General features: G+C 38.5%; 1 protein-coding gene across 1 annotated transcript in view; it reads left to right on the forward strand.

Moving 5' to 3' along the window:
- Positions 1-17: 17 nt before the first annotated feature.
- The window catches only part of terfa (telomeric repeat binding factor a), a 29,065-nt gene continuing 8,364 nt past the window's right edge, over positions 18-20,718 (forward strand). The window contains exons 1-10 of the mRNA XM_057851372.1: positions 18-426; positions 4,218-4,313; positions 6,588-6,718; positions 10,717-10,800; positions 10,963-11,103; positions 11,414-11,538; positions 13,273-13,764; positions 14,265-14,384; positions 14,475-14,582; positions 20,581-20,718. Coding sequence (XP_057707355.1) covers positions 288-426; positions 4,218-4,313; positions 6,588-6,718; positions 10,717-10,800; positions 10,963-11,103; positions 11,414-11,538; positions 13,273-13,764; positions 14,265-14,384; positions 14,475-14,582; positions 20,581-20,718 — 1,574 coding nt within the window. The 5' untranslated portion in view covers positions 18-287. The remainder of the gene's footprint in view (positions 427-4,217; positions 4,314-6,587; positions 6,719-10,716; positions 10,801-10,962; positions 11,104-11,413; positions 11,539-13,272; positions 13,765-14,264; positions 14,385-14,474; positions 14,583-20,580) is intronic.

Here is a 20,718-nt window from a genome sequence, read left to right on the forward strand (position 1 = left end):
TTCCGGAAGTACTTTGCAATTCCTTAACCGCTAACTTTGGCTCGACGAGCGTCTTGTGTGGTGTTTTATTTTATTTGCACTTTTTACCGTCACGAGTCAACTCGAAAAGTCACGCAATAGGAACCATCATGTATATTGGAGGAGTTGTCTTTTATTCTTGTTGTGGCTTTCCCGTTTAGACAGCAGTTTTTAGCTGGCAAACCAACACTTTCTTTTTCGACCGAGGCTTTTCCCGCGTTGGCTCCGAAATCATAACACGCCTCCCAACGTTATGGTTGAAAGTTAACATGGCGGATAAAGCTGAATATCAAGAAACAGAGCCATTAGTCACCCGCTGGTTGATGGATTACTTGACATCGTTGGCGTGGGAGTTGTTTGAAAAAGACAAATACAATGATTTTTGCGCCGTGAGAGACCTGATTAGCAGTAAGTATGAACTCTGCTAATATAAAGTGTTTCAGTGCTTGGCATCCAAAGCTTGCTAGAGCAAATTTATTGCTATCTACTTTTTGGCATTAGAATATTAAAATTTCATTTGGTATTGGTCCCTTGTCCAGTGCATACATCAATATAAATACGAAAGCGTAAACAGTTCAAGTACAAAGTAAAAACAATCATAATAAATATTAATAAAATATGTAGACGGAATGATGAAAGGTACGGGTTACGTTTCTCGTTGAAATAAAATGTGTACTAGCTTTGACGTCATTAGTATACATTCGCAGTTTACTTGGTGACGTTAAGTAGTTTTTATTTGTTTGTTTATTTTTGTAAACGTAACAGTTCAGGCTTGTGTCTAGTAGTGTTGCTAATGTTTACATATTTTGAGTCGTGCCGACAAGCTTCTATCAATTTGCGTCAAAGGTATTGAAGTTAAGATTACAATTTCTAGTTTTGGATCAAATGTCTTTCCTTAATCCCTTGATGCCGGAATTTACGTACAAGGAGTTAATTTTATACATTATTATTATTATTTTTAAATTACATATTTTGACGTGTGCAATTATTGGTGGTGGTCATAAATGTATTAAATCAAGGAAAAAATGTTGATTAAACCAGGCATACCGATTGTTTATTTATATTTATTTTTTGGGGTGGAGTTCTGTCGTTCATGGATGATTTGTGTTCACTGTACTGTAAATGGTCCGATTTTATAGAGCTGTCCCGATCCGATCATGTAGTCTCTCACTCACGCTCCTGCCACTTTTCTTGGTCAGGCAGTGCACTGGCGTTGCTTATTAAAGATAAAGATGATTGACAGACCTTAAGGTTTGATCTTGCGATGGGCGACATCGTTTAACTAAACAGTTGCTGTGACAACTCAAAGTGTGTAAGTGAGCAGCTTGAGCGGATTTGAGTGGACTCACTCAATGAAGCATTTTATAAAGACAAGCATTTTTCTACTTTATTCTTGCTTAAAAATAATTTAGTTGGAAAGTAACATGTCTAAAACTGATCATAATTATTACATTTGAAGTGCTTAAAAAAACATTTATATAATATGTATATATAAATATGACGAAAAACACAGACAATACTGAAAAAGCAGTTTCTGCTCTTGCACTCCTCTTTAAAAGAAACTGCTGTATTTTAAGCCAAAACAACTGTTGTGTTTGATAGTACAATATGTCTATATGCTGCCATAGCAGATTAATGGCGCATGAAGCCCCCGAACTATTTTTAATTTGTCCGTTTTACCCTGAAAACCCCCGTTTACAGACATCGCTCAACCGCTTTTGTTTTAACCCAGCCATAAAACTAAGGTAATGAATTATATTTATTATTCAAATTGTCATTTGTTGCTTAGAATCATTAATTGATGTCTAATATTTTGTTTAAAAAAAAAAAAAACGACTTTATAAAATCATTCACTCGTATATTTTAAACTTTTAAACAAATGACATCACAATGAAAAAAATGGCGTCTGTAAAAAAGTCACGGATATCTACCTCATAACTATCGCTTAATTGAATTTTTTTTTTGTTACTGTCGCATTTTCTCCGATATGTTAGATGATAAATCATCGATCCAAACAAAGAAAAACTAAAAAGAAATTATTAAAGGGGTAAATATATGAAAAAGAAAATCTCAACCACTCCTTGATGTCTGCGATTTCTGCATCGCGACCGTTGTTATATTACCATGTTTCACCTATAAAATCCCCCCAAAAATCCAGCTGTGGGCATTCACAACTGTGTCTTGACACTCAGTGATACATGCTACATGGAGTTTTTGGATCGAAACAAGGTAAGTACGCAATAATATCTCGTTTAAGTCATGGCGTCTGTAATTCTGCTCTCGCATGCTCTCGCCTCCAGATAGGGTTTTGCTGTTTAAAAAACTTTTTTTTTTTTTTTTTTTTCCCCAAATGCCCTCCTGTTCAAAAAATTTCTTCCCCCAGAAAATGGAGATTTTAAACTTTCCAATGATGTATCACTAAGGGTGTAACGGTACATGTAATAGCAATGAACCGTTTCGGTACGTGGTAGTCTGTTCGGAACGGACGCGTACCGAACGAGTTTCTAACGTAATATAACCCTTACTTTTCGAGGCTGTAAATCGATCGGGTTACAAATTCTTTGTGTAGATTATATTTACTCTGTCTTCTCTACTATAATGAGGACCAACACGGTAGGACAGTCCAGAAACGTCAACGGCGCGACAACGTGGCCGCCACAAGAACGCAGTGAAACGCGGGCGTTAAAGTCAATCAGCCAATGCACACCAGTCGTAGTGCGGCCGCGTGTCGATGGGTCCCAGAAGCGGCTCAACGTGACACACGCGAAAAGAACGGCAGAGTTTATTATTTGACGCAAATGCGGCCCTCCTGCGTCAATACTACTAGCTAGGATCAGGCCGGAAGTCACTCGTGTAATAATACGTTGGATCCGTTCGATTTTCGTAACCCACTTTTTGAGTCCATCAGATCTCTTGAGTGGTAGATCGGGGCACAGTTGGCTTGTCTTTGTTGATTTACTGCTGTCTTCTCTGCTATAATAATAACCAACACGGCCCCGTGTTCAATACAAAACCCTCCTACCACAACAAAACAAGTAGTAACTAATATTCACATAGGAACTAAAGTTATGCAACATAAAATATACAATATAAATGAATACTACATCACATTTGTAAAATATAAACACATAATGAAATAAATAAATAATAGCCCATTTAAATAAAATGAATTGAAATGAGCTAAAACACCTGTAATTAAATAATAATACACACATCCTGCTGACACAATTAAATTTATTAATTTCTGTGTGGCGCTTGAACTTGAGAAAATCCACCAATAAAGCTTTTGAAAACTGTTCATAAGAAAGAAAAATGTTTCATTGAGGCATTTCATTTGTAAAATACATGTTAAAATCTTTGTCATTGGGATTGCTTTTCTCTTTAGCACAGGACTACTACTTCTTTCTTTCAGAAAGAAAGCTGACCAATATGCGGGGTCAGAAAGGCAAATTGTTGTTGGATTATCTTTAAATACCCGCTACTTTCTGAGCAGAATTCTAGCTTTGTATAGGCTAATGTTCCTACTGTTGAAAGCACAAAAGTGTGTAATAAACAACTATCACATTTATATTGTGCATTTTGTTTTTTTACTGTACCGAAAATGAACCGAACCGTGACCTCAAAACCGAGGTACATACAGAACCGAGATTTTTGTGTACCGTTACACCCCTATGTATCACACATGCATATCGGACAATTTTGAAATTTGGCCAAATTGGGGGTCTCAGAGCGGAACTTCAAGTCACCTGAGTGTTTTCCGCCATATGGATATATATATAATGTTTTTGCATATATTTTTTGAATTATACTTTGGGGGGGGGGAGTGAAAAAAAAACGTCATATATGTATCTCTTTCCCATGCTAAATCTGAATGCTGAATCTGAATCTAAAATTGGGGCAGGGGGCTGCTTCGCGGTTTTTCACTTATCACGGTGGCTTCTGGTCCCCATCAACCGCGAAAAACGAGGGATCACTGTATTCTATTTTTGTAAAAGAACATAGAAAAACGGATTAGTTCTGCATGGTTATCTGAAATTGCTATCCACTGTGTCATTTTGGGGTAGCGACCCGCTTAAACTCTTTTCAGTGACGTAATGATTCATATTTTGTCTTTGGTATGCTTCTCTGTTCTGTCAATGCAAGTGTTTGAAAAAGATGTGTTGTAATTAAAGTTTTAATTATTACTTTGTGTTCTTCAGGTGTCCTACTTCGTCCTGTGGGAAAAAATGAAGTGATTAATAAAAAGGTTCTGGTAATGCAGTTACTCTCCCGGGTAAACGAGGGCGAAAGACTTGGTGAGACTGCGATCTATTATTTGTAGGCCAATGATTCTTATTTTACCCTTTTGTCCTCCTTCAGTACATAACATATCATAAGGCCGCTGATTTTACCGGTGTATTTTTGGTGGTGATATGAACCCACCCCTACTACTCATTCACCTCAAATGATATAACTATGACTTCAATGATCGAATTATCAATTATTCTGTGTTGATTTATCAATTATTCTGTGAAGTGCTTTATTATTATTATTAGAGATCGACCGATATGGGGTATTAGTAGTTCGAAGGACCGACAACCACTTTTTGGAACCAATATTCATTTGCAGTAAAAGTGTAAAAATTTATATAAAAAATTGAATAATGCAAACACTGAACTTCATTGAAATGCCTAAAGGATGTATATTGAATCACACAAATACAAAATAATAGCTAATAATAGGGGGTGGCGTGGTTCAGGGGTAGAGTAGTCGTTACCCAACCCAGAGGTTGTGGGTTCGATCTCCGCCCTGATGTCTTTTGTCTAAGTATCCTTGAGCAAGATGCTGAACCCAACTTTGCTCCTGGTGCTGCGTCACCAGAAGGAACAATTAGAAAATCAATAGCGGTCTGAAATTTCAATCATAGATGTATTTCCACTTACAGAGACATATTCTAAAAAAAAAGTCTGGAATTTACATTGTATGATTTTTCAATAAATTATTTGTAGTTTCCTGGGGTTCAAGAGCATTTGTACCCCTGAGAAAATCAGTGCTTATATTTCGAGCAGAAGCCTTTGTTTGAAATTACAGAGGCCAGACGCTTTCTGTAGTTCTTCACCAGGTTTTCACATTCGGAAACACTCCCCCACACAAATCTTCTCTAGATCTGTCAGGTTTTGGGGCTGTCGTTGAGAAACAGGAAGTTTCAGCGCCATCCAGAGATTGGCCTTCACATGTACTGGCTTCAACAGGGGAACCTTCTGAACAATGCATGATTTTAAATCATTGCACCGTAGTGTACTACTGACAGTGACCTTTGAAACTGCATCCAGCTCTCTTCAGGTCATTGACCAGATCCTGCTGTGTTGTTCTAGGCTGAGCCCTCACTTTTCTCATCATGAGTGAAGCCCCACGTGGAGAGATTTTACATGGAGCCCCAGTCTGAGTCAGATTATCAGTCATGTTTAGCCTTTTCCATTTTCTAACAATTGTTGCAACTGTTAATTTATTCTCACCAAGCTGCTTTCCAATTGTTCCATAGCCTTTTCCAGCTTTGTGGAGCTCAACGTTTTTTTCTTTGGTGTCTTTCGAAAGCTCTCTGGTTTTGCCCTTGGTAGCAGTTTGATTATAACTGACTGTTGGGTGCGCAAGTAACAAAAATGAGCTCAAACAGGTGGTGGATGGGTGGTTACTCATGGGGTAAAGGTGGACTTTTTTAAGGTAGAATGACAACTCTTTGAGTGTCATAATTATTGCTGATTCTCAGGGGTATAAATACTTATGAACACTAGCAAATTACAAATACGTTATTTTTTTCTATTGTGATTTCTGGATTTTTTTTAGAGTGTCTCTATGAAGAAAAAATCATCTATGATTAACATTTCAGACCTCTACCTATTTTCTAAGTGGGTGAACTTGCAAAATCACAAGGGGTGCAAATACTTCTGTTCCTCGCTGTAGATGAGGATAAAGTGTAAAGTGCGTTGAAGGCCATAAAAGGTGGAAAGGTGCAATACTAGTGTAAGTGCATTTACCATTACCATTTAACCAATCAGAGGAAGGGTTGAATACTAGTCTAGGAGACGGAATGCAGGTGAGAAAGGCATGGCTGCATCTGAGCCAAAATAACCCAGTTTTAAACTGATTTTTCCTTATCGGCCAGTCAGATTTTTTTAAAAAAGGTAGATACCAATATACGTCAAATTTCGCCAATAATCGACCTCTTAACTATTAAATTGATAGAAAAAAAACCTTTAATTTATGTCCCTTTTTTAAAAACAGTATTGTTTGAAATTGACATTGCAGAAGGCTGAAACGTGAATTGAGTCCGATTGAATTCATGTTTTCGTCCCTTACATGTCAGAAAACACCAAAATTGCTGTTGTGTTTTCTCAACTTAAAAAAGATATTTTTAAATATTTTATTTTGAATGAATTAAGATGATCATTGTGCATTCATAAGAACAACACGAATCTCAAAATATTTTTTTGTTGAGACTTTGGAAGTAGAAAGGTTAACGTTCGATGTGTATTTACCTTGCTTAGATTGTGACACAAGTCTATTATAATTATTTCTATTTGTCATTACAGATATGACATTTGAAAACAATGACCCAATATCCCCTTTGGAATCAGCCCTTCAGCAGCTGGAAAGTATGTATGAAGGAAGTAATATTCCACAAGAGGATTTGAAAAAAGTGTGCAACTCTGTCAAGGAGATGGTATGTGTATATGACAAACTTTTAAATTTATATACATGCAGATACTTTATATGTGTAGACTAGAGATGTACCGATCGTGTATTTTTGCATCGAGTCACCTGATTTTGAGAATCTGCCGATATAGTCCCGATCCGATACCGATAAGGGTTTTTTTGTTTGTTATTCTAACAAAAATTCCAAACGTGTTACAGCACTGTACTTTTTACAGTACTTCTGCTATTTCCTGGAGTGTTTTATTTTTGTATTTTTTGGCAATGCCATTGTATTTCTGGATTATTTTGTTACTTTTTAGCACTTAAAAAGGGGGGGGGGGGGGGAATATAGATATAAATTAGGTCTGAACGATATTGGAAAAAATTAGCATTGCAATATACAGTGGGGCAAATAAGTATTTAGTCAACCACTAATTGTGCAAGTTCTCCCACTTGAAAATATTAGAGAGGCCTGTAATTGTCAACATGGGTAAACCTCAACCATGAGAGACAGAATGTGGGGGAAAAAAACAGAAAATCACATTGTTTGATTTTTAAAGAATTTATTTGCAAATCATGGTGGAAAATAAGTATTTGGTCAATACCAAAAGTTCATCTCAATACTTTGTTATGTACTCTTTGTTGGCAATAACGGAGGCCAAACGTTTTCTATAACTCTTCACAAGCTTTTCACACACTGTTGCTGGTATTTTGGCCCATTCCTCCATGCAGATCTCCTCTAGAACAGTGATGTTTTGGGGCTGTCGTTGGGGAACACGGACTTTCAACTCCCGCCACAGATTTTCTATGGGGTTGAGATCTGGATAATGGCTAGGCCACTCCAGGACCTTGAAATGCTTCTTACGAAGCCACTCCTTTGTTGCCCTGGCTGTGTATTTGGGATCTTTGTCATGCTGAATGACCCAGCCACGTCTCATCTTCAATGCCCTTGCTGATGGAAGGAGATTTTCACTCAAAACCTTTTCGATACATGGCAGTCGTCCTGGTCCCTTTGCAGAAAAAAAGCCCCAAAGCGTGATGTTTCCACCCCCATGCTTCACAATGGGTATGGTGTTCTTCGGATGCAATTCAGTATTCTTTCTCCTCTAAACACGAGAACCTGCGTTTCTACCAAAAAGTTCTATTTTGGTTTCATCTGACCATAACACATTCTCCCAGTCCTCTTCTGGATCATCCAAATGCTCTCTAGCGAACCGCAGATGGGCCTCGACGTGTACTGGCTTCAGCAGGGGGACACTTCTGGCAGTGCAGGATTTGAGTCCCTGGCGGCGCATCGTGTTACTGATAGTAGCCTTTGTTACTGATGTCCCAGCCAGAGGTTGCGCTACACTTTTTCGTTGTCTGTCATTTTGACTGACAGGGTCATAAAAATCCGGTCATAATCTATTTTTACCCGTCACTTAAATTTTTAAAATGATAATAATGACATTGTGGTGACCCTTTGTTTAGCATAATTCACTTTCCGTACTTGTGTGTCCATTTGGCCGAGCGCGTTACCGGCTACGACACAGTCACGTGACAGAGACACTTAAGAGCCGCGCGCGTTCCGGCTTGAATAGAGAGTTCACAGAGAGCAGCATAGCTACAGCGGCTGGACACAGCAATTCGAGCTAACAAGACTCTTAACATTGCATACCGCTTCAACATATTCAATAGTATTTAGTTTTCATTCATTTTAAATTAATATTCTGTCCGAACAAGCTTAACAGAGAATCCACACCGTGCCATCAAACATCAAGCAGATAAATATGTAACTTTTTCTCCGCAGTGACAAAAACAGCTGACTGTGGCCCCAGTAGGTAGGCTACATATCGAACAATGAAATTAACAGTTCACCTGCTGTGGCCTGAACGCAGTGAATTGCGTGCCCGCTTGTGCAGTCCCTCTTTTTTCACCTCTTTTATCAACACCATCGTCGTTTTGGGGCTTTTTGAAGAAACTTCGGACACTCAGTTGCCTTGCCATTTTTCCGAGTAAGGCCAATGATGTCATGCATCAAGAGAGACAATAGCTAATTAATATGCTCACTCGCCACCCTGTGGTCTGGGGTGTGAATTGCAACCTGTCAAAATGACAGATGGACTTCAGTTTTTTCCGTCACCGTTTTAAAAAAAAAAAAAGGTCAACGACGGAAAATATTCGGTTAACGCGACCCCTGGTCCCAGCTCTATGTAGGTCATTCACTTGGTCCTCCCGTGTGGTTATGGGATTTTTGCTCACCGTTCTTGTAATCAATTTAACGCCACGGGGTGAGATATTGCATGGAGCTCCAGATCGAGGGAGATTATCAGTGGTCTTGTATGTCTTCCATTTTCTAATAATTGCTCCCACAGTTGATTTCTTTACACCAAGCATTTTACCTATTGCAGATTCAGTCTTCCCAGCCTGGAGGTCTACAATTTTGTCTCTGGTGTCCTTCGACAGCTCTTTGGTCTTGGCCATAGTGGAGTTTGGAGTGTGACTGACTAAAAGTTGGGGACAGGTGTCTTTTATACAGATAATGAGTTAAAACAGGCGCAATTAATACAGTTAACGAGTGGATTCTCGTTAGACCTCGTTAGAAGAAGTTAGACCTCTTTGACAGCCAGAAATCTTGCTTGTTTGTAGGTGACCAAAAACTTATTTTCCACTCTAATTTGGAAATAAGTTCTTTAAAAATCAAACAATGTGATTTTCTTTTATTTCCACATTCTGTCTCTAATTGTTGAGGTTTACTCATGTTGACAATTACAGGCCTCTCTAATCTTTTCAAGTAGGAGAACTTGCACAATTGGTGGTTGACTAAATACTTATTTGCCCCACTGATACAAGAGATACAACATACTACACAAATGACTGTGATCTAATGTGCACATTTTATTATTACATATACAAACACACATACAGTTGTATAGCATCAAAAGTAACAGCTTCAAAAGATTTTTTTTTTGTTACGGCATCAAAAGTACAGCAAGTTGTCTTACCTTTACTCGTCGTTGGCGTCACCCACGTGTTCAAATCCATCACTCTCTTCACTCGCGGCTCATCCGAAGAAGACGATGACGAATTTGTCCATCCTCTTCCTGGAGTTGATGAAAAAGCCCAAATGCTTGCGCTAAATTTAGTTTTCGATTCATTCACAAAGTCTATCGCCGCTCGCAACCTGTATAATCTCCCCCCTCCGTCACAAAGTTGATCGACATTTGCTACTCTCTCTTCCTCCCTCTGGTTCGGTGAATCCTCGATCAGGCTCGGCAGTATATTTATAATAGTCGCATTGTCTGCTTCCATTGTGATGTCAGAAGGGCTCCTTGGATATATGGCGCCTTCGGTTTTGAAAAAGGACAAGAAATGATGGAAATATGGACATAAACAAATGATCCATGCAGCATTTTAATGTTTATTTGAGAGGACAATAAAACTATAAAACTTAAATGTACCCTGCCTACTGCTCGTAGTTAACTGGGATAGGCTCCAGCACCTCCGCGACCCTCGTGAGGAAAAATCGGCATGGAAAATGAATGAATGAATGAACTTAAATGGCGGCATCTCACGTTTTACTTGGTCGATTGACTTAAAATAAAAACGAGAGTAAACCTCAACTTCCACACTTTCAAACGTGACGTAATTAAAACGTGAGGGGGCATCAAAGACTACATGCGTGAGGAAGCGCGGGCGCGTCCTGCGACTTAAGAGTTAACTTGATACTGAAATAGTAGTTTGGTTTAGCCTGAGAGGATTTTTGAACAATTTTGGAACTTATGTACAAAACATTAAAAGCGGGGGCTGGGGGTGCATCAATAATCGATTTATCATCGAATCGGAGCCTCTGAATCGTAATCAAATCGTTAGGTGCCCAAAGATTACCTCCTCTAATCCCTACTGTATACTGTCCCAGGTTGCCCAAACCTTAGAATGTGTTTTTTCCCCATCTTCAGATTGTGAAGCTTTTCATTAAGAATGTTTTTTCCCCATCTTCAGATTGTGAAGCTTTTCATTAAGAATATGTTTTTTCCCCATCTTCAGATTGTGAAGCTTTTCATTAAGGACAATATGTTTAGCAAAGCAGAAGAGGCCCTATGTAATTTTCCCAAAGCAATGACTGCCAAGGTGAGTAGAGTCCCCTTTTCAAACAGCGACATGTTTGTACTAGCGCTTATTTCTCTTTTGTATTTCATGAATTAGAAGATAACCACTAACTATGCTATAGCAATGACACTCTTTTTAACACATGGCAACATAAGGGGAAAAAAATTGTGTTTTGCCCCCTAGAAAGAAATATACATGGATCTCATCAATAGGAGGACCAATAATCATAAAGTTATTGAGGAAATAAACTTCAAACAGTTGAAGGAGGAGATTTCTGCCTTTTGCGTGAAATTTTGTCCATGCTCTGATCCCCTTCTTCATGAGGTATGACATAGGATCTGTTATGTGTTGTGTAAGAAGCATTGAAACACATTTAAGCACATTATTGTCATTTTGTATTTGGTCTGCAAAAGCTCTGGAGCATGATGTAGTTCTTACAGCAAATAATCTTTTTTTTGTTGTTGTTGTATGTTTACATTGCATGCCCACCTGTGTGTTGATCAAAAAGAATCAATTTCTTTTTTCTTTTTTTTTTTTTTCTTTTTTTTTCTTTTTTTTTTTTTTTTTTTCCCAGTGATAAAATATAGTTATTTAATCAATTATTTAATTAGTTTGATTTCTATCCATGTACCAGACTGCAAAAAACGTAATCAATCGAATCAAAAGACGACGCAAAGAGAGCATGACCAGCGATGATACGGAGGAATGTTACCCCTCCAATCCGCTTAATGCACAAGGACACGCTCAGCCGCTCATATGGTAGGTTTATAGATCATTTGAGTGTTGTAGAAACTCATTCATTAATTCATTTTCCAAGCCGTTACAGCACTGTATCCTCACGAGGGTCACAGGGGTGCTTGAGCCAATCCAAGCTAACTATGGGCAGTACGTAGGCAGGGTTGCCAGCCAATTGCAGGGCAGAAGGAGACTGACAACCATTCGCGCATACACTCAGACCTAGGGACAGTTTAGTTTTGTTCGATCAACCTACCATGCATGTTTTTGTGGATGTGGGGGGAAACCAGAGTACCCGGAGAAAACCCATGCAAGCACTGGGAGAACTTGCAAACTCCACACAGGAAGGACGAAGCCCGGGATTATACCCTTGATCGCAGATCAATGTAGTATGTAGAGCTCAGATTATGTAGTATTGATTGAACCCTTGATCTCAGAAATGTTATGCGGGTGTGGTCACCACTTTGCCATCGTGCCGCCACGGCGGAAACTAGAAAGCAATAATGTCGAAAGAGTGGGTATAGGACAGAATCAGTTTCTGATGGTATGATAACCTTAGTTTTATAGCTCTTACATTTATAGGTATCATTATGAAATATATCCTTAATTGGCAAAAGTTGGCAGAAGTCTGAAAGTTACAAAAACTGTTTGATTGCAATCATTTCACAAAATCATAAGTTAACGGTGGCTTATTTCTTGTCGGGGCCTTTATGAGTTAGACTTTTAAAATTATTCTGTTGGCAATTCAAAAGCAAGGTCAGATTTGCACTGGTTCTTTTTCATAAATATTTCTATAAATACATATTTAAAATAGGGGTGTCCCGGTCACATTTTTCGCATCCGAGTCACCTTGTTTTGAGAATATGCTGGTACCGTGTCCCGATTCGATATTGGAAAAAAAATTTTTTTTTTTTTTCAAACAAGAACAACGTAGAAAAATGCTTTTTCACTCAAATCTGCTCACAGTACCGAGAACAGCCTCTCACTTACACAATGAGTTTCCACAGCCCATTGTCGCGAATGTGTAACAAGCTAAACGATGATTGACAGATTTATGCCTTTGGTGGTAGAGCTACCAAGCTTCTCTGGCAAGATCAAAGGTACAAACCTGTTAATCAATGTTTAACTAGTAAACTCCAGCTGCACAGCTGACCAAAAAAAGCAGCAGGAGGGAGAGAGGCTGTACTAGCATGAAGCAGAAAAAAAAACAAATATATATCTTTTAAATTAAAAACCCGATTTTTTTCATCTGATTCCAATCCCCTGAAAAATGTTGCTATCGGCCCGATTTCCGATCACGTGATCAGATCAAGCACATCCCTAATTTAAAGCTATTTCTGTGACCACTGTAAGTTCTTCTCTTATGTAGTATTTTAGCAGGTGTACCTTAAAAACAGTTATCAGCGGACACCTGTGCAAAGCCAGAACAAATTGGTGTCCAACCATAATGTTCTGGTCGATTTCAATTTTGTTGATTTCTATTCCTAACTCTAGAACCTATTTGTATATATAAATACTTACTGTACTGCGTTTGGCTGGCAAACAGTTCAGGGTGTACCCCGCCTCCTGTTCATAGTAAGCTGGGATGGGCTCCAGCACCCTCGCGTATCTTGTGAAAATAAGCGGTAAAGTAGATGAATGAATTTATATTTACTGTAATTAGAATGTTACCGCTGCATTTACGTAACATCCTCTCTTGCATACAGATTTCAATGTCCCAAGTATTTACTGACACCAAATTCTTCTGCAATTTTTTAGTGACGATCCAATTATTCCAAAAAAGAGACTGAAGATAGCCTACCAGGCTTTGGCAGTAGCTGATCGCATCACAATACCGTTCTCTGAACTAGAGGAAGAAGTTAAAAAAGAAATCACTGTCTCATTTCTTGAGACAGAGGATACAGATGAAAACTCAGAAACCGAAGAGCTTTTTGAGGAAAACTCTGAAAGCTCCAATCAGTATGTCCCGCCCACTCCTACCAAACCCCTACCAAACAAACCTCATTCCAAGAACCGTTCACCACAAAACAGAGCCAGGGAAGATATGAGAGCCTCGGTGAGGAAACGGAAAAGTAACAAAATGGCCAAGATGGTGATGGATCCGGACAGCCAGGAGAGCTCATTGGGTTTGTCCCAGGAGGTGGAGACTACAGTCAGAGCGGAGGAGTTACAAAATGGAACTTGTGAAACCCCTCACACTGACACTGAAGCACCCCAGCTGAGGAGAATTCAATTAGCCACACAGAAAAGGTATATCAGTTTGCTCAGCGTGGCTTGCTCCTACTGGAAATGGCCATTAGAAATGAAGATTTGAAATGACGAATGCAACCGGTCAATTAAAGTGGAAACAGAAACTTGAAAAAAAGATCAATCAATTTTGGTGTCGTGTCACCTTCAAAGAAAAACACAATAGTTTACTCTAGCATGTGAAGATGAATCTTAAAATTCCGCTCAGTATCAGGAAAAGGTATATTATGGTATTAACTAATTCACTGCCATCGACAGCTATGGGTATAAAATTGATTTAAACTGGGAGGGCTGGCTGTCACCCTTGTTTTATACTATGTCATAGAAAATACAGAATTTGAAAGTAAACTCCAAAGGTTTCTAAATAAAGTCTTCAGATACTAAATTGCATTTTAAATGTCCATCCCTGATCATGGCAATATTCATAATTTATTGTATCCTGCAATTATTATGTTGGAGTAAATTAGTGAAAGGATCTTTTTTCAACATTTTATGGCTTCTAGATCTTCCCCTGATGATGTTGAGACAACTCCTCCTCCGCAACATGAGGAACAATCCTGTAGCTCACCAGCAATCAATGAAGTCTCTCTAAGAACACCTCATAAGGAGGCTTTGCCAAATGGGTAAGTGCAAAGGCTTCTTACGGTATAGTTTCATTTCATATGTATTCCTCATTACATATTTTTGTCTGTTTTCCGTTGGTTGGCATGCAGAATCGGCAGTGAATCCGAAGAATCATCAGACAGTGCCCATGTTATTCCGAGTTCTCCAGTTAACAATGAAACTCCGGAAGAACAGCGTTCCAACAGAGCTTCCAACCAGTAAGTGCAAATTTTGCTCTTGATTAGTCTTTCATAATGTGAGGCTTTATTACCTCTGCCAGAAGGTGAAATCTAAAGAAGTGGAGGTTATGTATTCAGTTCCGTATGTCTGTCTGGCTGTTTCAGTGTATTCTGCTGGCCAAAAGTATTGGCACCCCTGCAATTCTGTCACATAATGCTCAATTCATCCCAGAAAATGATTGCAATTACAAATGCTTTGGTAGTAATAGGTTCATTAATTTTTCTTGCAATGACAAAAACGGAAAAGAATAACCAAAAAAAATTTAAATTATTATCATTTTACACAAAACTTCAAAAATGGGCCGGACATAAGTATTGGCACCCTCAGCCTAATACTTGGTAGCACAAACTTTGGTCAAAATAATTGCGAACAACCGCTTCCGGTCTCCATCAATGAGTTTCTTACAATGCTCTGATGGAATTTTAGACCATTCTTCTTTGGCCAACTGCTCCAGGTCTTTGAGATTTGAAGGATGCATTCTTCTAAAACGTTTTTGGTTTTCTCAGGTAGGTTTTGGCAAACTCCAGCCTGGCTTTTTTTATGTCTCTGGGTCAGAAGTGGGGTCTTCCTGGGTATCCTACCATAGAGTCCCTTTTTATTCAGATGCTGACTGATAGTACGGGTTGACACTGTTGTACCCTCGGATTGCAGGACAGCTTGAACTTGTTTGGATGTTCGTCGAGGTTCTTTATCCGCCATCAGCACAATCTTTCGTTGAAATCTCTCGTCAATTTTTCTTTTCCGTCTATATCTAGGGAGGTTAGCCACAGTGCCATGGGCTTTACACTTATTGATGACACTGCGCACGGTAGATACAGGAACATTCAGGTCTTTGGAGATGGACTTGAAGCCTTGAGATTGCCCATGCTTCCTCACAATTTTGCTTCTCAAGTCCTTGGTCTTCTTTCTTCTCCATGCTCAATGAGGTACACACAAGGACAAAGGGCAGAGGTTGAGTCAACTTTAATCTATTTTAACTGGCAGCAAGTGTGATTGAGTTATACTCACCACTTGTTATGTACCACAGGTATGTAACAGGTGCTGTTTATTACACAAATTAGAGAAGCATCACGAGATTTTTCAAAGGGTGCCAATACTTTTGTCTGCCCATCTTTGGAATTTTGTGTAAAATGATATTATTTTTTTTCCATTCTCTTTTGTGTTTTTTCATTACAAACAAAATAAATGCAGATATTACTACTAAAGCATTTGTAATTGCAATCATTTTCTGGGAGAAACTGAGCATTATCTGACAGAATTGCAGGGGTTCCAATACTTTTGGCCAGCAGTGTATGTGTGTTCAAGATAACTCAAGAGTGAATAAAAGGATCACCATACTTGCAGGATAGGTTTTGATATGAAATAAAAGAAGTAATTAAATGTTGGGGTAATGAGATCGAAGGTCTTAGAGGTTTATTTTCAGGGATGTCCCGATCACATATTTTTCAACCCGAGTCACCTGATTTTGCCAATATGCCGATAGTCCCGATCCGATACCGGGGGAAAAAAATGTTGTGTTTGTTTTGTGTTTGAACAAAAGTTCCAAACATGTTACAGTACTGTACTTTTTACAGTGCTTCCTCTTCCGCTTTTTCCGGGAGTGTTGCGGAGTATAAAACGTATATATTTTTGTATCTTTGGACAATGCCATTATATTTCTGAATTATTTTGTCACTTTACAGCCCTTAAAAAGTAAAACAATATATATACAGTGGTACCTCTACATACGGAGTTAATTCGTTCCAGGACCTTGTTTGTAAGTTGCAATGATTGTATGTCGAGCAGGATTTTCCCATAAGAATACGTCATTTAATTCTACACTAAATCCTTATTAAATACCACAGGTATTATTACAAATGGCAAATACACATAGCAAATCAAATACATTATAAATAAAATTCGGAATTTTAATACAATAATAATAATTCCTTTAATAACGTAACGAATCGGGTTCTATTGTGGCGGATGTGTGCTGTACCTGAACGCACCGCATGACTGATATCACTGGTGTGGCAGAAAACTGTTGAGACAATAAGGACACTCAAGATTCCTATTCACCTCCCTCAAATTAATAAAATTCCCTTGTTTTCAGTGTAAATCTAGAAATAAGTGATATTATCTGCCAGTGCTTCAAGTAAATTTTACTCAGATTTCTTGAAATAAGAAAAATAGCTAGCTGAAAACAAGCTTAAAAGGCTTATTTTAAGCAATATATTAGTATATTTAATCTTTAAAAAGCTTTGAAAGGTCAGAAATGTTAAATTCAAGAATATTATTCAAAACATTATTTAAAAGCATATTTTCTTAATTTAGGTAAAACATGACCATCTTAGACGAATGGACTTTATAAGAACAAATAGTAATACTTACTTAAAGTGAGTGGAATAATCTGACGCATTAATCAGTTAGTCTTTAACATTCAAAACAAGATGGAGAAAAATATTTGACTAGAATTAATAAGAATTATCACATTATGTTATAAATGTACAGTGTATACAGGACAATTAAAAAAAAAACTGAAAAAAAGTCTCACTCAGTTCCACCGCTTGTTCTTCTGTTTTCACATCTTCTGACAGCCATTCCATTTTAAAGTGCCTACGACAGCAAAAAGCATGTTGTTTTCATATTTTCCGCTGTATTTTATGCTCCTGAATGAAATGGACCGCTTGAATGTGTGTGGAAGCGATCGCTATATTTATTTAGTTTTTTGAATCCCGCGCCATGAAAATGAGTGACTTCTGGCTCCGGTCTCAAGTTGAGAAAGAGGGCGCTGTGACGGGAAATGTCACCACGGCTAACTAAGGCTGTATAATATAGCGTTCGGGAGGTGCAACAGTAAAGGTGAAGTCAATAGTTTTGACCATTATGGAGTAATTTTGCCATGTCGTACTAAATAAATGCATTTTTATTATTTCCTATTCCATTCAGCACAAGATTGTTATTTGTCATGCAATTGGGAAAAATACTTCGATGAAAAGAATATCCTTTAAAAAAATTGGAGTTGAGAGACTGAAAAAAAAGACATTTTGAGGCTCTCTTTGTCGCGTTTTCCCCGTTATGAATAATTCCCCCTGAATGGGCTACATACTAAATCAGATGAAACCGTTCTCCCGCTGACGTCATCCACCTGTTGGGGACGCTAGAGCCCTAATAATGGTAGGCGTGGCTAGACTGCGGATTAAAACACAAATTTATCGTCATCTGCGCTTTGCCAAATTGTTGTATATGGTCGAATCGTCTAAAAATATAATTCACATAATAATGGTATTTGACTTTTTTTATCCTGTCGTACGCACTTTAAAGAACATTATTTCTTTTTTACATTGGCTTGATGAGTGTAGTATTACTGCTCGTTTCTTTCGTTATTGCGTCTCCTGACTCCGCTGCGCTGTTGTTGGCTTGCTAACTTGCATGGGCCGTATGGGCAGGGCACTTATGCACAACACTGTCAATGCTACGATTGGCTGCATTGCACAAGTGAAGTGAACTGTATCATATTATTGGCTAGACACCTGTCGCTCATTGAGTTACGTTGCAGAATGTTGCAAATTGTTGGTCTAATTAACTAGTTTATATCAGTTCTTAAAATTAGTTAATAATTATTACTGTAGCACTTGCAAAGATTGGCAGCTGAATGTTGCGGAATGTTTTAGTAAATCAGCACGGGAGTCAAGTTAACTTTTCTCCACCAATGGCAGCATGGTGTTGTCGTATCGAATGCACCAATAGGAATGTTGCGTTGCCGTATCGAACGCACCAATAGGCGCGTCGCATTGCCGTAACGAACGCTGACAGACAGTAGTTTTATTGACGTTATAATAAGTTCATGTTTAATTTTATTTTGTGCACTGCATAGATTTTCTTGTACGCTGAGCATGTGCAAGCAGTGCGCAATTGCGCGCGCTCACATCTTAGCGGGAACATTGCTGGTGACCAAGAAACTAAAAACCTGTCCATCATCCTTAACTTTAAGTACCAAGCCAGCTGCTCTAGTGAGCAAGAAAAGCAGGAGTAGGGAGGGTGAGAGGCTGTACGAACATGAAACAGAAAAACATAAATATATTTTTTCAATTATAAACACTAGTGTTGCACCGATACCAATTTTTTGGCCCTGATACCGATACCTGGCTGTGCAGTATCGGCCGATACCGATACCACCCCGTTTATATATATAAACTTTTTTTTTTCTTCTTCTTTTTTTCCCAAAGAGCTACATAATTGGATGTGAAATCATTGCTATCAAGGCTTAGTCAGGCTGTAGCTTACCTTTGCAAAATAGGAAAAAGACCAGCACAAAGTGAATAGTCTACTAAACCCTAGAAGACAATAGTTGAATAAACCTTTGGCTCTCAAAGGCCAAAATAGTGCTACATTTATGAAATTAATAAAACATGTATAATGCTAGCCCAACAGTAAGAAAGTAAAAATAAATTCATAATAATAAACTCAGAATGAACTGAATAAACCTTTTTAAACCTCTCAAAGGCCAAACAGTGCAACTTTCATGATATTATTGGCACATTCTGCTGCTGGTTAGATTGTGTCTTGTTGCTGGTCTGGTCATGGGGGCTTTCCTGACGTCGCACCTGAATCCAATCTCATCAGCGCAGCATTTAAGCACGGGTGATCTCAAAGGTATTTGAAAAGTAGACGTAGTGAACTGACCAGAGATTGTTGCTCCGGTCCAGCGCCTTTCTTCTGGATACCACTCCTCCTCTTGCACGCTCAAACTCGTTGTGTTCGTTCACATTTCGTCTTCAAATGTTTTATCAGGTTCGAGGTATTGAAATTGGCCAATTTAACTCCACATCTCGAAACTTTCAGGCCGCAAATCTTGCATGCAGTCATTGATTTTAATCGACGGGATTTCTATTTTGAAATACTTCCCGACCGCCGCCATTACTCCTGGTTTGTGTTTCCTCCATATGAAAAAGCTGCCTTGTGATTGGTTAGGAGTGGCTATTAGCCCGCTCTCATTGGTCTGGAGCAGGCCAATAGCGATAGCTGCTTGATGTTCACGTGTCATCACACAACACAGAGACAGAGTGTAGTGAGCGCCAGGAGGAAAAAAAAAAGGCTGCGGTCAAATGTTATAATATTGGACCGGTAAATGGTATCGGCGCCGTCTTTGTTGGTACTCACCGATACCACCATTTCGGGCTGGATCGGCGCCCCCTACCGATACCAGTATCGGTATCGGTGCATCTTTAATAAAGACGATCATTTTCACCCTATCCCGATCCTCCAAAAAATGGTGCGATCGGCCCGATTTTACGAGATCAGATCGGGACATCCCTAGTTTATTTTTATGTTTGTTCAACATAACTAAAAAACCTATAAAGGGAGTATTATCAAACTTGTAGGATGTTTATGAAAGGGGACGAAAGTTGGGATTACATTTTGAGGTAATGAGATCAATGTTCACAGAGTTTTTATGTTTTTCAGGATAACTCAAGATTAAATAAAGGGATTATTAAACTTGCAGGATGTGTGTGTCATATAAAATGGAAGAGTTTATTGTGATTACACAAGAACAAATAAAGGGATTTTCAAACTTAACGTGTATGTTTATAATATGAAATGGAAGAGGTGATTAAATATAGGGTAACGAGGTCAAAGGTCACAGAAATCAGAAAAGGAATTTCACGATATTTCAAGAACAGATAAAGGGATTATCCAATTTACAGGAATATTTTTGTATTATGAAATAGAAGAGGTTTTTAAATTTTGGGGATAAAGAGGTCTAAAAAGTAATTTTGTGATAACTCAGAATTGAAAAAGGTTGTTATCACATGTAGGATTTCATGAAACGGAGCTGATTAAATTTTGGGCTCAAGAGGTCAGAAAAGGAATTTAGTGATAACTTATTTCATATGTAATGGGAATGGTGATGCTACCGTGCTTTGAATTTGGCTGCTTCAGCAGATTTTTTTCCCCTCTCAAAGTACTAATGTAGTTGGAATTCTGTTGTTGCAGGTTTTCGAGGAGTAAAGATGGAGTCTTGGTTACGGATAGGGCACTGGACACATCACCATCTATGGATGCTCAAGTTCGTTCCCCTCAAAATTGCGCCGCTCCAAAGAGTTCCACTCCTAAGAAGCAAATCTCCAAATG

The sequence above is a fragment of the Corythoichthys intestinalis genome, chromosome 1 (genome assembly GCF_030265065.1).
Source record: "Corythoichthys intestinalis isolate RoL2023-P3 chromosome 1, ASM3026506v1, whole genome shotgun sequence".
In the NCBI taxonomy this organism is placed as follows: domain Eukaryota; kingdom Metazoa; phylum Chordata; class Actinopteri; order Syngnathiformes; family Syngnathidae; genus Corythoichthys; species Corythoichthys intestinalis.